Here is a 21,355-nt window from a genome sequence, read left to right as displayed (position 1 = left end):
TGCTGGGATTACAAGAGTGCGCCGCCACGCTAGGCTCTCCTGCCCTATATTTTATTCTTTATTTTGAAACAGGGTCTCACTAAGTTGCGGAGGGCCTCTCTAAGTAGCTGAAGCTGTCCGTAAACCGCGATCCTCCAGGTCTCAGCCTCCTGAATGCTGGGATTACAAGCCTGTGCTACCAGGTCCTGCTCAAAACAAAATTTTTTAAAAAAGGGCTGGAGATATTGTATAGCTCGGAGTTAGAATGCTCATGGGGTCAATCTCCAGTACTACAATAAGTAAGTAAAAAAATAAATACGTGCATACATACATATACACATAATTTGATGATGTTGAGGTGGTTAGTTTTATTTTAATGGTGAAAAAAGCATTGAAATGGGCTAATTGTTTGTTGCACAACAAACTGTTGTCTCTATTTATTCCTGTTTTCTCAAGTGCCTGCAGTTTGCCAGGCCCTGTGGTAGGTAGGCCCTCATGATTGAGCAGTCCACAAGACAAAGCCTTTGCCAGGAAGCATATTGTCTGCTGCTGGGGACAGTAAATAAGCAAACAGATTCCCTCTCTGTTTAAGTGTGAGTGTTTGTGTATGCTTACAGATTGAATAAAGTATGTAATGAATTTAGGAGAAACGTATTTTGGTTGGATGTTAGAGACAGGACTTACGTGACCTTGAAACATAAAGCCAAAGGATCAGTAAGTAGGTAACTTTAGAGAGGCCAGTGAAGAGCACTTAGGCACAGGGAATAAAGAAAGAAAGAAAGAAAGAAAGAAAGAAGGCTACTGTGACTGGCACGGAGAGGCAGGCAAGGATTAGATGGTTGAGAGTTTAACAGGCCATGGTTAGATTTTATTTTGAATACAGAGAGAATATTATTTGAAAATTCTTTAAAGAAGAAAGATTTGATTTTGGGCGGGGGGACTAGGGATTGCTCCAGGGACATTCTACCTCTGAGCTATACCCCCAGCCCTATTTTTTATTCTTTATTTTGAAACAGGGTCTCACTAAGTTGCTGAGGACCTCACTACGTAGCTAAGGCTGGCCTCGAACCTGTGATCCTCCTGTCTCAGCCTCTCAAGTACCGGCATTACAATCATGCACCACCATGCCTGGCTTGGTTTTATGTGTTAAAAAGATCATTCGAAATGCTCTTTGGAGACAATGTGGCAAGACCAGAAACTGAAGACAGTTTTATTAGGGATTCCATCCAGGCTTTAAAGACCATCTTTAAATACTACATATGTATGTGTTCATAACACATCTCCATCTTAGCTCTTCACCCATGATCCAAGATGGTGTATTCAATTGCTGGTCCACTTCTAACTCTATTAACTTCAAATTTAGTCCTAAACTGGTTCATCGGGGCTTTTTCCCTTTTACTTGCTCAGACTAAAACTTTAGTATATCCTTGAACTTCTTTCTCTGCTCTTCTATACCTGATTCATCAGCAGATTCGTTAGGTCTATCCCAGAATATACCCAAATCCAACAATTTCTCATAATCTCTGACACTGGTCCACGCAGTCCTCTCTGTTTAGATTGGGTCGTTAAGGAGTCCTTTGGCCTTCAGCTTAAATGTCAAGAGGGAGCTGGTTCTATGAAGACTGAGGAAGCAGCACTATTTTACTATAGGCTTACATTTGCTTTTCCTTCTCCCTTTTTTTTCTTTTCTTTTTTTCTTTTTTTTTCTTTTGCGGGTCTAGGGATGGAACCCAGGGGCATTTGACCTCCGAGGTACACCCCCTGCCCTATTTTTTATTCTTTCTTTCTTTATTTTTATTTTGCAGGTCTGGTGGTGGAACCCAGGGGCATTTGACCTCCGAGGTACACCCCCTGCCCTATTTTTTATTCTTTCTTTCTTTATTTTTTTTTGCAGGTCTGGTGGTGGAACCCAGGGGCATTTGACCTCCGAGCTACACCCCCTGCCCTATTTTTTATTCTTTATTTTGAAACCGGGTCTCACTGAGTTGCAGAGGGCCTCACTAAGTAGCTGAGGCTGTCCGCGAACCGCAATCCTCCAGGTCTCAGCCTCCGGAATGCTGGGATTACAAGCGTGCGCCACCACGCCCGGCTTTATTCTTTATTTTGAAATAGGATCTCACTAAGTTGCGGAGGTCCTCACTGAGTAGCTGGGGCTGTCCGCGAACCTCAATCCTCCAGTCTCTGCTTATCGAATACTGGGATTACAAGTGTGCATCACCACGTCCAGCCTTTCCTTCTCCCATTTTTTACTCTTATATTTTCCAAATGAATGCACAGAAACGGATCCAGGCATGTATGGGACTTGGTATATAAAAAAGATTCCAGGGAGAACGGTGGCACATGCTTGTCATCTCAGTACTTGGGAGCCTGAGATAGGAGGATTGCAATTTTTTTTTTTTTTTTTTTTTTTTGGTACTGGGGGTGGAACCCAGGGGCTTTCTACCTCTGGGCTATACTCCCAGACCTATTTTATATTTTATTTGAAAACAGGGTCTCACTAAGTTGCTGAGAGCCTCACAAGTAGCTGAGGCTGGCTTTGAAACTGTTCCATCCTCCTGTCTCAGTCTCCTAAGCGTGGGGATTACAAGCGTGCACCACCACACCTGGCAAGATTGCAAATTTGAGGCCATCCTCAGTATTATAGTGAGACCCTGTTTCAAAATGAAATATAAAATGGGCTGGAGTGTGGCTCAGAGGTAGGATGTGCCTGGGTTAAATCCCCAGTAAAACATACACACATACTCTCCCCCTCCCTTCCCCTCTCCTTCTCTTCTTCCCTCCCCACTCCCAGTCTGTTGGGAAAGTATAGAACACTCAGTAAATGATGCTGGTTTCCATCTGGGATCAGCAAGCTTTTCCTGGAAAGGACCAGAAAGCAAATATTTTACCCTTTGCAAGCTTATGGTCTCTTACACTCACTTCTATCCTGTGGCCACAGGCAGTATGTAAACAAATAAGCATGACTGCTTTCCCGTAAAACTTTATTTAAAAAAAAAAAAAAAAGAAACAATAGGCTAGATTTTGCCCAGGACTATAGCTTGTGAATCTTTAATATACAGAAATAAATTCCAGGTGGATAAGAGCCTAAAATGTGGAAAAGCAAAATTTTCAAATTATTTTATTATATTTTTAAAAAAATTTTATTGGTGCATTATATTCATACATCATATTGGGAAAAACTTGTGTGGACAAAAAATTCAAATTATGTAGAACATATAAAGGGAAAAATCTGACCTTGCAGTAGGAAAGAATATTTTTTACATTTATTTATTTTTGGTACTGGGGATTGAATTCAGGAACTTTCTACTTCTGGATTGAAGCCTCAGCCATATTATTTATTTATTTGGAAACAGGGTTTCACTGAATTTTGGAGGGCCTCAATAAGTTGCTGAGGCTGGCTTTGAACCTGTGATTCTTCTGTCTCAGCCTCCCAAGTCCTGGGATTACACACACATACCACCATGCCCAGGAAAGGATATTTAAAAAGAAATAAAACAGGCCGGGCATGGTGGCACACACTTGTAATCCCAGTACTTGGGAGGCTGAGGCAGGAGGATCGCAGGTTCGATGCCAGCCTCAGCAGCTTAGTGAGGCTCTCAGCAACTTAGCGAGACCGTGCTTCCATATAAAATATAAAATAGGTCTGGTGGTGTAGCATGGCAGTAGAAGGCCCCTGGGTTCCATCCCCAGTGCCACTAAATAAATAAATAAATAAATATAAAACAAAACAGGAACTAGGCATGGTGGCTCAAGACTGCATTCCTAACTACTTGGGAGGCATATTGTGGGAGGATTGTGAAATCAAGGCTAGCCTGGGCAGCTAATTGCAAAAACAACAAAAATGTAGGAAAATGCAGTCTATATCATGTAAATTTGATGATTAAAGTTAAAAGAGTTCCATACCATAAAATATACTTAGGATATTTGCAACACAAATAGCAAAGGATTCACATCCAGAATGTATATGGATTTTCTGCAAGTAATAAATCGAAGATAGGATGTGAAGAGTCAGATCATGAGAGAGCAAGCCTGTGTAACCAACATACATGAAAGGAAGATTAACCTCAAAGAAAACATCAAATAACACTTCAAAACTAATCATTTGGCAAAAAATTAAAAATACCAAGGATGAAAATATCAAATGTGGGTATAGTTGTATAAATTGTTTCAGCTATTTTCACTAAAAATGCACACTAAAGTCAGGTGTGGTGGTACATACTTGTAATCCCAGTACTTGGGAGGATGAGACAGGAGGATTGGTGATTCATGGCCAGTCTCAGCTACTTAGGCCCTCTGCGGCTTACCAAGGCCCGATTTCAAGGCTAGGGGTGTAACTTGGAGGTAGAATGCCTCTGGGTTCAACCCACAGAACCCTAAGACCTGCATGTATAGTTGTCTTTTTTTTTGTGTGTGTGTGGTACTGGGGATTGAACCCAGAGGCATTCTTTCCTTAAGCTATACCCCCAGGCAAATTTTATTTCTTTTTTTTTTTTTTTTTTTTTTTTTTTGTGGGTCTGGGGATGGATCCCAGAGGCATTCATTCGCCGAGCTACACCCCCTGCCCAATTTCTTTATTCTTTATTTTGAAACAGGGTCTCACTGAGTTGCAGAGGGCCTCACTAAGTAGCTGAGGCTGTCCACGAACTGCGATCCTCCAGTCTCAGCCTCCCAAATGCTGGGATTTTGAGCATGCTGGGATTGCAAGTGTGTGCCTCCACGCCTGGCTCAAATTTTATTTCTTATTTGGAAACAGGATCTCTGTAGGTTCATGAAGGTTTTGCTACTTGGTGAGACAGTATTCAAACCTGCAATCCTCCTGTCTCAGTCTCTCAAGTACTGGGATTACATGTGTGTGTGTGTGTGCCACCATGTCCAGTTTATAGGTGTCATTATTAAGTGAATATAAGTTGACCATGTATAAAATACCATTTGTGTGGGGGTTTTATGGGGTTTTTTTTGTTGTTTTTTTTTGTTTTTTGTTTTTGGCAGTACTGGGGATGGAACCCAAGGGCATTCTACCTCCAAGCTACACTCCCAGCCCTATTTTTTATTCTTTATTTTGAAACAATCTCACTGAGTTGCAAAGGATCTCAAGAAGAAGTAGCTGAGGCTGTCTGTGAACCATGATCCTCCTGTCTCAGCCTCTCAAATGCTGGGATTACAAGCATGAGCCACCAGGCATGGCCATTTGTGTGTTTTAAATGTTTTGCAATGCTGGGGATTGAACCCAGGATCTCAATCATGCTAGACAAGCACTCTACCACCATACTATACCTCCAACCCTTATTTGTATAATTTTTATTTTTATTTTGCGGTACCAGGGATTGATCCCAGGGGCATTCTACCTCTAAGGTACACCCCCAGCTCTATTTTTTTATTCTTTATTTTGAAACAGGGTTTGACTAAGTTTAAGAGGCCTCACTAAGTAGCTGAGGCAAGCCACGAACCTGTGATCCTCCTGTCTCAGCCTCCCAAGTACGAGGATTACAAGTGTACACCTTGCTAATTTGGATAACTTTTTTTTTTGTTGTTGTTGGTGGTGCTGGGGTTCCTGGAAACCCTTCCCCGGGCTACACTCCCAGACCTTTTTTTTTTTTTTTTTTTGAAACAGGGGGCTTCGAACCTGTGTGATCTTCCTGTCTCCACCTCCCAAGCGCGGGGATTACATCTGTGCACCACCATGCCCGGCCCTAATTTGGATAATTTTTAAAGATGTATAGAAGAACATCGTGTGCTTTGGGGTTTCTTTATGCATTAATATGTGGTAATAGTCTCAAAGCATACATGGCAGGAAAATACCTAGATTAGTTATTTATTTATTTATTTATTTATTTATTTATTTATTTTTGTGATACTGGGGGTGGAACCAAGGGGCTTTTCCACCTCGCAATCAAACCTGCTTTTCGAACCTGCACAGTCCTCCTGTCTCTGCCTCCCAAGCGTGGGGATTACAAGCCTGTGCCACCATGCCTGGCGTGTGTGCACTTTTAAGTTTGAAGTAGAATGCTCTAGGGGTGGAAAAAGTAGAGTTGTGGAGGTATATTTTGATGGTAGAATCGGTTGTTCTTAGAAGTGGCTTAGGGCCGGGCGTGGTGGCGCACGCTTATAATCCCCGCACTTGGGAGGCGGAGACAGGAGGACCGTGCAGGTTCAAAGCCAGCCACTCTGGCTTAAGAGACCCTGTTTCCAAATAAAAATATTTTAAAAATAGGTCTGGGAGTGTAGCCCAGAGGTAGAAGGGATTCCAGGAACCCCAGTACCACAAAAAAAAAAAAAAAAAGAAGAAGAAGAAGAAGAAGAAGAAGGGCTTAGGTATAGGATTTAAGGGAGAGAGAACATTAAGGATGACTCCCAGATTTTTGACCTGGATATCTGGGGGCTGATGGTGACAGTTAATGCAAGGAAATGGAGATTGAAGTAGGAACAGATAAGAAAGATGATATGCTTCCAAGTATGTAAATAGTTAATTATACCTATTTGAGATTTTAAAAAAAAATGAGTGGAGATGTAAATTTAGGAGTTAACCAGCTGGGCATGGTGGCACATGCCTGTAACCCCAGTATTTGGGAGGCTGAGACAAGAGGATGGCGGTTCGCAGACAGCCTCAGCTACTTAGGGACACCCTCTGCAACTCAGTGAGACCCTGTTTCAAAGTAAAGAATAAAAAAAAAAAATAGGGCTGGGGGTGTAGCTGGAGGTAGGATGCCTTTGGGTTTCATCCCCAGTACTACACCAAAAAAAAAGTTACCCCTTATCTATGGTTTTGAAAGCATGAAGAATGGAGAACCTTGATAGGGTTATTATACATTGCATGTATGAATTGGATTATCTCCTTGTTCCCCATGAAAACATAGTTACTGTGTTAAAATTTAACATACATTACAAAGCTGGGCTTGGTGGTGTATTCCTGTAATCTCAGTATTTGGAAGTCTGTAAAAGGAGTATCAGGTTCGTGGCCAGCCTCAGAGTAACCTTGTGAGGCCCTCCACAATTTAGTGAGAACTGGTTTAAAAATTAAAAAAGGAAGCTGGATGTGGTTTATTATTATTATCCCTGGTACCACTAATAATAATAATAATAATAATAATAATAATAATAATAAAAGAGCTGGAAGTATAGCTTAGAGGTGAATGTCCCTGGGTTCCATCTCTAGTACATAAATAAATGAATAAGAATGAGGAAGCTGAGTGTGGTGATACACACTTATAATGCCAGTATTTGGGTTTGGGTTTTTTTTTTTTTTTTTTTTCTTTTTTTGGTGGTACTGGGGTTCCTGGAAGCCCTCCGGGCTACACTCCCAGACCTATTTTTACATTTTTATTTGGAAACAGGGTCTCCTAAGCCAGCGCGCGCGGCTGGCTTCGAACCTGCGCGATCCTCCTGTCTCTGCTTCCCAAGTGCGGGGATTACAAGCGTGCGCCACCACACCTGGCAGTATTTGGGGTTTGTTTGTTTGTTTGTTTTTGTTTTGTGGTAGTGGGAATGGAACCCAGTGGCATTCTAACTCTAAGCTACATCCAGTCCTAATATTTATTCTTTATTTTGAAACAGGATCTCACTGAGTTGCAAAGGGCCTCACTAAATAGCTGGTGCTGGCCATGAGCGGCGATCCTCCTGTCTCAGCCTCTGGAATGCTGGGATTACAAGCGTGTGCCACCATGCCTGGCTAAATCCCAGTGTTTGGGAGGCTGAAATAGGAGGATCACAGAATCAAGGCCTGGGCCCCCTAATTTAATGAAACTCTATTTCAAAATAAAAAAGGCCTGGGTGTAGCTTTTAGGATAGCCCAGGGTTCACTACTAGGTACCAAACGAAAAAGGTTAGTACCTACACATATCTATGTAGTAAGAAAAGAGGAATCTCCCCTGAGAAATTCCCAGTGGGCAAAGGAGGAACAATCAGCCAGGGAATAAGTTGAGGAGTAGCTAGAAAACCAGTAGAACAGAGGATCACAAAAGCCAAAAAAAGTTAATGTTTCAAGTGAGAGATGTAGGTGGTGGTTAGGGCTTCATTTATCAGCCAGGGCAACATAGCTTGTCTTCCAGACAGCCATAACAGTGCCTGAGATGATCTTATTTTTTCCATGTTATCCTCAACATACCTGTATGTAGACTTTTTTTTTTTTTTGGGTGGGTCCTGGGGTTGGAACCCAGGAGCATTCGACCTCCAGGCAACACCCCTGCCCTATTTTTTATTCTTTATTTTGAAACAGGGTCTCACTAAGTTCCAGAGGGCCTCACTAAATAATTGAGGCTGTCCATGAACCGTGATCCTCCAGTCTCAGCCTCACAAATGCTGGGATTACAAGCGTGCACCACCATTCTCGGCTTGTATGTAGACTTTTTTTTTTTTTTTTTTGTGGTGGTGGTGGTATTGGGGATGGAATTCGGGCCTTTTACCTCCAGGCTACACTCCCAGACCTATTTATATTTTATTTGGAAACAGCTGAGGCTGGCTTTGAACCTGCACAATCCTCCTGTCTCACCCTCCCAAGTGCGGGGATTACAAGCGTGCGCCACCATGCCCTGCTTGTATGTAGACTTCTAAAAGGTAGGATCTTGCCGGGCATGGTGGTACACGCTTGTAATCCCAGTATTTGGGAGGCTAAGACAAGAGGATTGCGGGTTCACGGCCAGCCCCAGCTACTTGGTAAAAAATAGGACTGAGGGTATAGCTCAGAAGTAAAATTCCTCTGAATTCAATCCCCAGTACCACAGTCAATCAATAAAATAAAAAAAAAGGCAGGATCTCTACCTTTTTTCTGAGCCAGGAATAGTTGGTAGATCTATACTTCAGTGAGATACTTAAGAGTAATTTCCTGCCACTAGTATTTAAACTTTTAATATTTAAAAGCACAAGCAGAGAGATAGGAGCATTTTTGAACTGATAAGCTTTTCATGGTAAGTTTAAAGACAGTTTACTTTTTTTTTTTTTTTTTCCCTTCTCGTACTGAGGAGGGGACTCAGGGGCATTCTATCTCGGAGCTACACCGCTAGCCCTAGTTTTTATTCTTTATTTTGAAACGGGGCCTCACTGAGTTGCAAAGGGCGTTAGTAGCTAAAGCTGTCTGTGAACCACTATCCTTTTGTCTCAGCCTCCCAAATGCTGGGATTACAAGCCTGCACCACCAGGCCCAACTAAGACAGTTTATTCTTGACAGAAAAGTTAAGAGAGTTAAACATAGTTTGTCAGATCCTGTTCACACTTGACTTGAGCTCTGGTGCACCTTCTTTTTTTTTTTTTTTTTTTTTTTTTTGTGGCACTGGGGGTGGAACCCAGGGGCTTTTCTATCTCCGGGCTATACTCCCAGACCTATTTTATATTTTATTTGGAAACAGGGTCTCACTAAGTTGCTGAGAGCCTCACTAAGGAGCTGAGGCTGGCTTCGAACCTGTGCAATCCTCTTGTCTCAGCCTCTCAAGCGCAGGGATTACAAGCGTGCGCCACCATGCCTGGCTTGCACCTTCCTTCCTTGGATGTTACATTGCTAGGTTATTTTGAGTACTAGTTGCACTGTTTTGAGTAGTGGAGGAAAGATAGTATGATCATTTTAGAGACAACTTGTTAGACCTTGAGTGTGAGAGGATTAGGATGTTTCTAAGTTTAGAATGCGTTAGATTGCTGTGGGGGAATATAAAAAATGAAATATGGTACATGACCAAAGAAATATATACATTTGTGTATTGGGGGGTGGTCCTGGGGATTGAACCAGGGAATTTCTACTTTTGAGCTGCACCCCAGTGTCTCGTGTTTGTGTGTGTGAGTGTGAGGTACTGGGGATTGAACCCAGCAGAAAGTTCTACCACTAAGCTACACCCCTACCCTATTTATTTATTTATTTATTTATTTAGCGGGTTGGTGATGAACTTCTGAGCATTCGACCTCTGAAATATACCCCCTGCCCTATGTTTTTATTCTTTATTTTGAAAAAGGGTCTAAGTTGCAGAGGGCCCCACTGAGTAGCTGAGGCTGTCTGCGAACTGTGATCTTCTGATCTTAGCCTCCTGAATGCTGGGATTACAAGCATATGCCCAGCAATTTTTTGTGTGTGGTACTGGGAATTGAGCCCAGGGGCATTCTACCTCTGTACTATACCCCCAGCACCATATATATATATATATATATATATATATATATATATATATATATATATATATATATATATATATTTTTTTTTTTTTTTTTTTTTTTTTTTTTTTTTTTTTGGTGGTGGTACTGGAAGTGGAACCCAGGGGCTTTCTACGTCCGGCCTATACTCCCAGACCTATTTTATTTGGAAACAGGGTCTCAGTTGCTGAGAGCCTCACTCAGTAGCTGAGGCTGGCTTTGAACCTGTGCGATCCTTCTTTCTCAGCCTCCCAAGCCCGGGGATTACAAGTGTGTGCCACCACACTGGGCTCCCAGCACTATTTTATTTCATTTTTATTTGGAAACAGGGTCATTAAATTGCTGAGGCTGGCTTTGAACCTGCAATCTCTACCTCCCAAGTACCGGAATTCCAGGCATGTGCCACCACATCCAGCTGTGCTAGTTACTCTTAAAACATCCTTCATATGTTTTGTTTTTTTTTTTTTCATCAGCACCCCACTAAGATAGGTTTTATTATTGACCTAATTTTATTAATCAAGGAAATTAAGACCCAGTGATATAAGGTAACCTGTCTAAGATCCCAAGGCTGAGTGACAGAGACATCTCTCCATAAACACTGTGTGCTGCTCAAAGTCACTTTCTTGGAGAAGCTTCTCTGGCAGCTGCTCTGCCCTGCCCTCTCCAGAGCCCTTGGTCCATTGTTCAGATACTTTGAATACTCATGTGTTAGAATAAAGCCTCTATGGTTTTTACACTGTGTAGAATGGATCTCTTTGACCACAAAGGTTGATCATGATGCCCTTTTGTCTTCTAGTGAAAGGCAAAGAACAAGAGAAGACCTCTGATGTCAAGTCCATTAAAGGTGAGTTTAGCTGGCATTCCCTTACATTAAAAGTGATGTGCTCTGCCTGCATGGGCTCTTTAACCCTTTTGTCTCCCCCTATGCCCCTCACTTTTTGGCATTAACCATTTCTGCCTTATTTTATAATTATTTGTTGTTAAGACTTATTTTCTACATTAACCTTTTTTTTTTTTCTTTTGGTGATGATGGTACTGGATTGAACCAGGATCATTCTACCTCTGAGCTACATCCCTAGCCCTATCTATTTATTACTTATTTGCTTATTTATTTTTACAGTTTTGGGATTGTACCTTGAGCTATACCCTCAGCCACCCCCCTTTTTAAGTTATTTTGAAACAGGGTCTCACTAATTTGCAGAGGGCCTAAGTAGTTGATTTGAGGCTGGCTGCAAACTGTGATCCTCCTGTCTCAGCCTCCCAGGTACTGGGAATACAAACCTCTGGGCTTTTTATTTTTCATTTTGAAACAGGGTCTTTGGGGGAGGTGGCACACATTTGTAATCCCAGTACTTGGGAGACTGAGACAGGAAGATTGCAGGTTCACAGCCAGCCTCAAATCAACTACTTAGGCCCTCTGCAACATAGTGAGACCCTGTTTCAAAATAAAGAATAAAATATAGGGCTGGGGGTATACCTTGGAGGTAGAATGCCCCTGGATCCAATCCTCAGTACTGCAAAAAAGAAAGAAAAAGAGAGAGAGCCAGGTGTGGTGGCACATGCTTGTATTCCCAGCATTTAGGAGGCTGAGACACGATCATGGTTCTAGGCCAGCCTCAGCCACTTAGTGAGCCCCTTTGCAACTCAGTGAGGCCCTGTTTCAAAATAAAAAATAGGACTAGGGGGTGTAGCTCAGAGATAGAATGCCCCTGGGTTCAACTCCCAGTACCACACACACACACACATACACACACACACACACACACACACACACAAAGAGAGAGAGAGAGAGAGAGAAAGAGAAAGAAACCAAGTTACTGGTCTCAAACCTGCAATCCTCCTGTCTCAGCCTCCCAAGAACTAGGAATACAAGCATACCTGGCTTATTATCTAGTTAACAGAGTAGGTCTTCAGTGTTAAATTCAGTGAAATATTGCAAGTAGTTAAGATGTTAAGATGAATTTGAGATCAGATGATTTCTTTTTTTTTTTTTTTTTTTTTTTTTTTGGTGGTGGTACTGGGGGTGGAACCCAGAGGCTTTCTACCTCTGGGCTATACTCCCAGACCTTTTTTATATTTTATTTGGAAACGGGGTCTCACTAAGTTGCTGAAAGCCTCAGTAAGTAGCTGAGGCTGGCTTCGAACCTGCGCGATCCTCCTGTCTCAGCCTCCCAAGCGCGGGGATTACAAGCGTGTGCCACCACGCCCGGCTGAGATCAGATGATTTCTGAAGTTTAGGGAAAACCTCGCAGAAATGAGAGTTGACTCATTAAAAGAAAAAAAGAAAAGAAAAAAGAAAAAGAAGGAGTTGAATAAGAGACTCTTTCTCTTCTTCCTACCAGCTAGCCTTTTATTTCTTTGAGTGTATATTGGGCAGTAAGGCCCTCAAATGCATAAAGGGAACCTCTTACAGAAAGGTTGAGATGATGTTATAAAGGCTTGTAAAGACCAGGATAAAAAATTGAAACAGAAAACGGGTCCACTTAAAGGCTTTTGAGCAGGATACGGTGTTGTGTGTCTGGTGTTTGTGAGATGTTGGTCTGGGAGAGTTATATAGGATGGAGAGCTTAGAGGTTCTTTTGTACTATAAGGGTGCAGATGAAAATAAACAGGTAAGTAGATATTTAAGCATCTTAAAAGGAAAAGACAACAGATACTGGTAAGTAAACAGAGTGAAACAGAACTATGATTTTGAGATTCAGAGACTCATGGATTGGACAGAGACTGGGAAATTAGGAAGTAGAATTTGTTCAGATGATGTGATAAGCTTGATATTTGGACAGATTGGGCTTGAGATGGCAAAACCAAAGTGGTAAGTTTCAGTAGTGAGTGGTTAACAGGTTAAAGGACAGGTCTGGGATGCAGGCCAGGGCTTTCCAGCTGTTTTGCAGAGGCACACCCTAGGGATCATTGCCAAGAGGGCCCATACTGAGGCGTGAGTAAGGCACTCCCCTTAGCCAGAGTTACTCTGATTTTACCTCTTTTGCAGACATCAGGGTCTCTGTCTTACTAAGTTTGTTTTAGAGAAGAAAGAAGAAAAGGCGCTTAGAGCATAAAAAAAAGGAAGTTTAAAAGAATTACTGTAGTAATAATTACAGATTTGAGAATAAATGTGCTCTTTATCAGAAACAATTAAAGAACAAGACTCTTGGGAAGAAGACCAAGCTGGGCATGGTGGCACATACTTGTGATCACAGGCGCAAGGGCAGGCTCAGCATGTTAGTGAGACTCTCAGCACTTTAGTAAGATTCTATTTTAAAATATATTAAAAAAGCAGGGCATCGTAGAACAAGCTTGTAATCCCAGTACTTAGGAGGCTGAAACAGGAGAATTGCAGGTTTGGGCCAGCCGCAGATACTTGGTGAGGCCTCTTTGCAACTTAGTGAGATCCTGTTTCAAGTGAAGAATAAAAAATAGAGCTGAGGATGTAGCTTGGAGGTAAAATTTCTCTGGATACAATCCCCAGTACTGCAAAAAATTAAAATTAAAAATAAGGACTGTAAGCCGGGCGTGGTGGCGCACACTTGTAATCCCCGCGCTTGGGAGGCGGAGACAGGAGGATCGCACAGGTTCGAAGCCAGCCTCGCTGGCTTAAGAGACCCTGTTTCCAAATAAAAAATGAATAAAATAGGTCTGGGAGTGTAGCCCAGAGGTAGAAGGTTTTCCAGGAACCCCAGTACCACATACACAAAAAGTAATAAAATAAGGACTGTGATAGTGTTACTCAGAGGTAGAATGCCCCTGTGTTCAATCCCCAGTAACAGTATACACATACATACATACCATATCTGACACCGTAGGCATTTAATAAGTTTGTATTCAAAGAATGAGAAAGATGGAATTAGAAGAGGAAAGTTAGGAGTATAGTTATGTGGAGACTAAAATAAGAGAATATCAGGACAGAGCAAGGAAATATGAAGTTCTGGTTCTAACAGAGGGGGAAGCCTTACACAAATGACTTAATAGTGACCTACATTGTTACATCTAATAAACAGTCTCACTATTTGGATAGTTTTATTTGTAACTATTGTGTGAACAAAAAAATTGGGCTATTATTTGTAAACTCACTAAAAAGATTTTGCTCCTTTCAATTTAGCATGAAAGTTAAAAGCCTCCTTCTAAAGTTGACCAAATATTTTGAAGGCATTTACTCTGCGTTCCATTAATCCCATTCAACTCATTTGTTGTTGTTATTGTTTGTTTGTTTTTTTTGGTTTTTTTTTTTTGGTACTGGGGGTGGAACCCAGAGGCTTTCTACCTCCAGGCTATACTCCCAGACCTATTTTTTATTTTATTTGGAAACAGGGTCTCACTAAGTTGCTGAGAGCCTCACTAAGTAGCTGAGGCTGGCTTCGAACCCATGCTATCCTCCTGTCTCAGCCTCCCAAGCGCGGGGATTACAAGCGTGCGCCACCACGCCCCGGCTGGTTTTTTTTTTTTTTTTTTTTTTCAGTACTGGGATGGAACCTAGGGACATTCTATCTCCGGGTGACACCTCCAGCCCATTTTTTTTTTTTTAATTCTTTATTTTGAAATAGGGTCTCACTGAGTTGCAAAAGGCCTCAGTAAAATAGCTGAGGCTGGCCATGAACCTGCGATCCTCCTGTCTCAGCCTCCCAAATGCTGGGATTACAAGCCACCACACCTGGCTTTTATTTTTATTTTGAAACGGGTCTCACTAGGTTGGTGAAGTTGTCCTTGAACCTCTGATCCTCTGTCTCAGCCTCCCAAGTACTACTGGAATTAGAGGTGTGCAGAATAACCCTACTTCTAAGGAATTTTGGGGGCATTTTTTTCCTCTCATATTTCAGAATGCTTTCTGGCTTCAATACTCCTTCGATGAAGTTTTCAAAGAAATCCTCAAGTTCCATTTTAGCTGGGTGTGGTGGTACATGCCTGTAATCCCAGTACTTGGAAGGCTGAGACCGGAAGATCTCCATTTTAAGCCCAACTTCGGCAACTTAATGGGGCTCTAAAATAGGGCTGGGATGTAGCTGGGTGTTAGAATGCCCTGGCGTCAGTCCCAGTACTATAAAAAGAAAAAAATTATGTTCCATTTTTGGTACAATAAATATTATAAGACTTATAAATAATATTAAAGTGTTTTCTTTCCAATTTTCTGCTTGATTGAGTTACCTTTAATCTTTGATCAGTGAGCATGGTGCTTAAGCACAGCGTTATAAAACCTAATTAAAAATTTTTTTTTCTTTGTGGTACTGGGTGGAACCTAGGGGCTTTCTACCTCCAGGCTATACTCCCAGATCTATTTTATATTTTATTTTGAAACAGGGTCTCACTAAGTTGCTGAGAGCCTCACTTAGTAGTTGAGGCTGGCATCGAACATGTGCGATCCTCTGTCTCAGCCTCCCAAGAGCAGGGATTACAAGGGTGCGCCACCACACCCGGCTTAAAAAAAATTTCTAAAGCCCTATTCTGGAAGTTTTATACTATCAATTTGTTTTAATTTTTAACTTTTTTTTTTAATTTATAGCTTCAGTATCCATACATTCCCCACAAAAAAGCACTAAAAATCATGCCTTGCTGGAGGCAGCAGGACCAAGTCATGTTGCAATCAATGCCATTTCTGCCAACATGGACTCCTTTTCAAGTAGCAGGACAGCAACACTTAAAAAGCAGCCAAGCCACATGGAGGCTGCTCATTTTGGGGACCTGGGTAAGTAACTCTCACATTTTGTTAACTTTATGTGTGTTTTTGTGTGTATGTGTATGTGACTAGGGATTGAACCCAGGGGCATTCTACCTCCAAGATACACCTTCAGACCTGTTTTATTGTTACTTTGAAACAGGGTCTGGCCATGTTGATGAGAACCTCACTACATGTTGAGGCTGTCCTAAAACCTGTGATCCTCTTGACTCAGCCTCCGAAGTACAGGGCTTACAAGGATGTGCCACTGTAATAGTGGGAAAACTTGAGTATAATATGTGAAACTCCTCATGTTGTATACTAAACTACGTAATTGGGAGAGACTTTGAAAAAATATATTTAAACTAAAATAACAACCACAAGATAATGGGTGGCATGGTGTTAGTTTCTATAAATATAAAATACAATGCATAGAAAATAGAAAAAGCAATTTTCCGAAGAAGAAATACATTTGACCACTAAATAAAAATATGTGAAAAGGATTCCTTTAATCAGTAGTACTTAGGGAAATGTAAATTAAAATAATGAGATAGAATCCCAGTACCCTCACACACACAAACGATGTGCTGGTTAACAGTGGCAGTAAGACAGTGATTAAAGATGCTAACACACGAGGTCCTTCAAAAGGATGGGTTGCTGTGCGTGGTGGCACACCCTTGTAATCCCCAACTTGGGAGGTGGAGACAGGAGGATCGCCCAGGTTCGAAGCCAGCTGTGCTGGCTTAAGAAACCCTGTTTCCAAATAAAAAATATAAAAATAGGTCTGGGAGTATAGCCCGGAGGTAGAAGGGTTTCCAGGAACCCCAATACCACCCAAAAAAAAAAAAAAAAAGAAAAAAGACGTACGGAAAGCCCTTTGGAAAAAGGAGTGCAACAGTAAGTTAATTTTATAAAATTGACCCACCCTCTTTATCATCATGCTGTGAAAACCCAAAATGTTTTGAAGTCATTTTTTACTTTTTTGTTTATTTTAACAATTAACTCTGGTTATAATGATAACCTAAACTGAACTAAGTGTAAAGTAAAACAAATGTATCTTTTATTACATTTAGTTTTATTTTGGGGGGTTAAGATCCCAAAGCTACTCTTTATTCTAAATGCTGAGAGAGTTCATAAACATCTTTATATTCACACGGCCACAATTTTTCTCAGGGTAAGAGCTCATAAATGGAGTTAATGAATTGAAAATCCTGTACTTTGCTAAGGCTTTGCTATATGTTCCTGAATGCTCTTCCAAAAGATTTTGCCAGTCCAGTGTATGTTCTCATCATTAGTGCATGAGATAGTTGTCTATATCCCTGGGCCTGTTATTAGAGTCTTTTTTGTGTGTGTGTGGGTCTGGGGATGAAAACCAGGGCATTCGACCTCCGAGCTACATCCCCCACCCTATTTTATAATTTATGTTGAAACAGGGTCTCACTGAGTTGCGGAAGGCCTTACTAAGTAGCTGAGGCTGTCCACAAACCTCGATCCTCCAATCTCAGCCTCCCAAATGCTGAGATTACAAGCTTGTGCCACCATGCCCGGCTTTTAGTCTTTATTTTGAAACAGGTATCACTGAGTTGCAAAGGACCTCACTAAGTAGCTGAGGCTGGCTTTAAACCTCAACCTCCCAAATGTTGGGATTACAAGCCTTCGCCACCACACCTGGCTAGTGCCATTCATTTATTTATTTATTTATTTATTTATTTATATTATTTATTAGATAGTTGTCTATATCCCTGGGCCTGTTATTAGAGTCTTTTTTGTGTGTGTGTGGGTCTGGGGATGAAAACCAGGGCATTCGACCTCCGAGCTACATCCCCCACCCAGGGGCATTCAGCCTCCAAGCTACACCCCCTGCCCTGTTTTTTTATTCTGTATTTTGAAACTGGGTCTCACTGAGTTGTTGAGGGCCTCACTAAGTAGCTGAGGCTGTCTGCGAACCACGATCCTCCTGGTCTCAGCCTCCCGATTGCTGGGATTACAAGCATGCACCACCATGCCCGGCTAGTGCCTGTTATTTTTTGAAAAAGCAAAAAAAAAAAAAAAAAAAAAAAAAAAAAAACAGCTTGCTATTTGATAGCTGGGTCTTTAATGAGTTTTATTGGGGGGTATTGGGGATTTATTTTATTGCTGTACTAGGGATGAAACCCAGGGGTATTCTTCCTTCGAACTACACCCCTTGCCCTATTTTTTATTCTTTATTTTGAAATCAGGTCTCACTGAGTTGCAGAGAGCCTCACTAAGTAGCTGAGGCTGTCCTCAAACCCAGATCCTCCGGTTTCAGGTTTCAGGCCGAATGCTGGGATTACAAACATGTGCCACCACGCCCGGCTATTAGCCCTTTTTCTTTGGAGCAAAATATGTTTGGATACTACTAAGATTTTTCTTTAAGAATTTCCAGGGTCTTAATTGCCACTAGAGGAGATAATTAGGATTGAATAACAAAGTACCTTTTAGTAATTTCAATGAGTTTTAGACAGTTGTTTCTTTGTTTTGTTTAGAAACTCAAATGATAGTATCTCTAGTCCATTATTCATTTTTGCTAGTAACTAAACTTTATTCAAAACCTCTGTGGCCATTGCTGTTAAGATGGCTGATCAATTATCTAAAGTTATGTTCCTGGAACCAGGAGTGGTGCCAGAGGCTTGTAATCCCAGCGTTTGGGAGGCTGAGACAGGAGGATCCAGGTTCACTGACAGCCTCAGCTACTTAGTGAGGCCCTTTGCAACTAAGTAAGACCCTGTTTCAAAATAAAGAATAGAAAATAGGGCTGGGGGTGTAGCTTGGAGGTAGAATTCCCCTGGCTTCCATTCCTAGTACTGCAAAAGATAAATGAATAAATAAAAATAAGTTATGTTACTGAGCTGCTGATTCTTTTACCTTTGTCTTCTAGGCAGATCTTGTCTGGACTACCAGACGCAAGAGACCAAATCAAGTCTTTCAAAAACCCTTGAACAAGTCTTGCGCGACACTGTTGTTCTCCCTTACTTCATCCAGTTCATGGAACTTCGAAGAATGGAGCATTTGGTTAAATTTTGGTTAGAAGCTGAAAGTTTTCACTCTACAACTTGGTCTCGAATAAGAGCACACAGTCTGAACACAGTGAAGCAGAGCTCACTGGCCGAGCCTGTCACTCCATCCAAAAAGCACGAAACTACAGCAGCTTTTGTACCAGAAGCCCTTGACAGGAGATTCGAGGATTCTAGCTCTGCTCAGTTGCTCATGACTCAGTCAGAAGGGATTGACCTAAATAATAGAACTAACAGCCCTCAGAATCACCTGCTGCTCTCTCAGGAATGGGACAGTGCCCATTCTCTCCATCTTGAAATGGCCAGAGCAGGAACTGGTCAAGTTTCCACAGAAACTCAAGAATCCTCCTCCAGACTTGTAATAGCCAGTAGAAATAGCTCCTCTTCTCCACTGAAAGAATTATCAGGAAAACTCATGAAAAGTAAGTATGAGGTTTTTTTTGTTTTTCTCTCTATAATTCACAAAGCAGAACTTAAGATGAGGAATACAAAGATTGGAGTAGTACTTTTTCTCCTCTAACCACTTGCAAGCTTGAAAAGATCTAGAGAGCGGAGGGTCAGATCAGTGTGTTACCAGGGCAGGGCATGGTGGCACACGCCTGTCTCAGGAGGCTGAGACAGGAGGATCACAGGTTTGCGATCAGCCTCTGCAATTTAGCGAGGCCTGCAGCAACTTAGGGAAACCATGTTTCCACATAAAAAGTGAATAGGGCTGGGGCTATAGTTCAGAGATAGAATGTCCCCGAGTTCAATCCCCAGTACCACAAAAGAAAAGGGAGAAAAAAAGTGTGTTAACAGAATTGACAGATGAAGCCAGGAAATAGTTATTTCCTCTGTCTCAATTTTAATTTTATTACTATTTTATTGCACTTGCAGATAAAAGTTTAAATTATTTCAAATTGTCAGTAGGCATTGCCAGTGGGTAACATGATTGAGTTCTGTGCTAAGTGTATTTTGTATTGTTTAATAGTCATAACACCTGTATGAAGTATAGGCATTATTACCTTGTTTTACACACAAGAGCACTATGGCTTAGAAAGTTTAAATGAAAGCCAGGCGTGGTGGTGCACACTTTTAATCCCAGCATTTGGGAGGCTGAGACTGGAGGATCCGGGTTCACAGGCAGCCTCAGCTACTTAGTGAGGCCCTTTGCCACTCAGTGAGACCCTGTTTCAAAGTAAAGAGTAAAAAATAGGGCTGGGGGTGTAACCCAGAGGTAGAATGATCCTGGGTTCCATCCCCAGTACAACAGGAAAAAAAAAAAAGGTTTTTGGAATACGGGGGGGTGGAATTCACATGCTTTTCTGCCTCCAGGCTATACTCCCAGACCTATTTTATACTGTATTTGGAAACAGGGTCCTACTAAGTTGCTGAGAGCCTCACTCAGTAGCTGAGGCTGGCTTCGAACCTGTGTGATCCTCCTGTCTCAACCTCCCAAGGCTGGAATTACAAGCGTACGCCTCCACACCTGGCAAAAAAAGAAAGTTTAAATTATTTGCCTGCAGGTTGTACAATAGTGAAGAATAGTGAAGAGCTAGACAGGGTCTCCCTAAGTTGCTGAGGCTGACCCAGAACCTATAATTCTCCTGTCTCACCTCCTAAGTACTCTAAGTACTGGGATTACAGGCCTGGGCCATCATGCCTGGTGTGTGTGTGTGTGTGTGTGTGTGTGTGTGTGTGTGTGTGTGTTTTCTGGGGGTTTTTTTTTTTTGTGTGTGTGTGTGGTTCCGGGGATGGAACCCAGGTGCATTCAAACTCTGTGCTATACCCCGTGCCCTATTTTTTATTTATTTTGAAGCAGGGTCTCACTTAAGTTGTGGAGGGCCTCACTGAATAGCTGAGGCTGTCTGTGAATTGCTATCCTCCCGTCTCAGCCTCCCGGATGCTGGGATTACAAGCGTGCGCCACCATGCCCAGCTTCATGCCTGGGTTTTTGCAGGTATTTTGTTTGCAGTCATATCACCCTGGGAGAAGTGTGTGAGTTTTTACAATCGAACTTTAAATTCAGTCTGTTTTTGTTTGGTGTATTTTGAGGCTCTGGTGTTAGGCATATCCACGTTTAGAATCTTATCTTCTTGGTGAATTGCTTCTTTTGTCGTCGTATACATCTTTTTTTTTGATACTGAGGATTAAACCCAGGGACTGTGTGCTTCTAAGCTACCCCTTACCCCAGCCCTATTTGATTTTATTTACTTTATTTTTTTGTGGGTCTGGGGATGGAACTCAGGGGCATTCAACCTCCAAGCTACACCCCCTGCCCTGTTTTTTATTCTTTATTTTGAAACATGGTTTAAGTTATGGAGGGCCTAAGTAGCTGAGGCTGTCTGCCAACCACGATCTTCCATTCTCAGCCTCCCAAGTGCTGGGATTACAAGGGTACACCATCATGCCCTGCTTGATTTTTGTATTTTGAAACAGGATCTCACTATGTTGCTGAGGGCCTTTCCTAAGTTGCTGAAGCTGGCCTCCAACCTGATATCCTCCTGTCTTAGCCTCCCAACTACTGGATTATAAGCATGGGCCACCACATCCAGCTTATTATTATTATTATTATTATTTTTTCTTTTGCAGTACTGTGGATGGAACCCAG

At 41.8% G+C, this 21,355-nt stretch overlaps 1 protein-coding gene across 1 annotated transcript in view; it reads left to right on the top strand.

The window, feature by feature from the left end:
• Positions 1 to 21,355, top strand: part of AKAP10 (A-kinase anchoring protein 10) — a gene marked incomplete at both ends in the record, with an annotated part of 78,977 nt that overhangs the window by 1,501 nt on the left and 56,121 nt on the right. Inside the window, 3 exons of the mRNA XM_080713932.1 lie at positions 10,883 to 10,930; positions 15,578 to 15,764; positions 18,634 to 19,187. Of these exons, the coding sequence (XP_080570058.1) occupies positions 10,883 to 10,930; positions 15,578 to 15,764; positions 18,634 to 19,187 (789 nt within the window). The remainder of the gene's footprint in view (positions 1 to 10,882; positions 10,931 to 15,577; positions 15,765 to 18,633; positions 19,188 to 21,355) is intronic.

Source organism: Muscardinus avellanarius (assembly GCF_963383645.1).
Source record: "Muscardinus avellanarius genome assembly, chromosome: 16".
NCBI lineage: Eukaryota > Metazoa > Chordata > Mammalia > Rodentia > Gliridae > Muscardinus > Muscardinus avellanarius.
The sequence above is the reverse complement of the archived record's forward strand: the minus strand, read 5'-3'. Positions and strand labels throughout refer to the sequence as shown.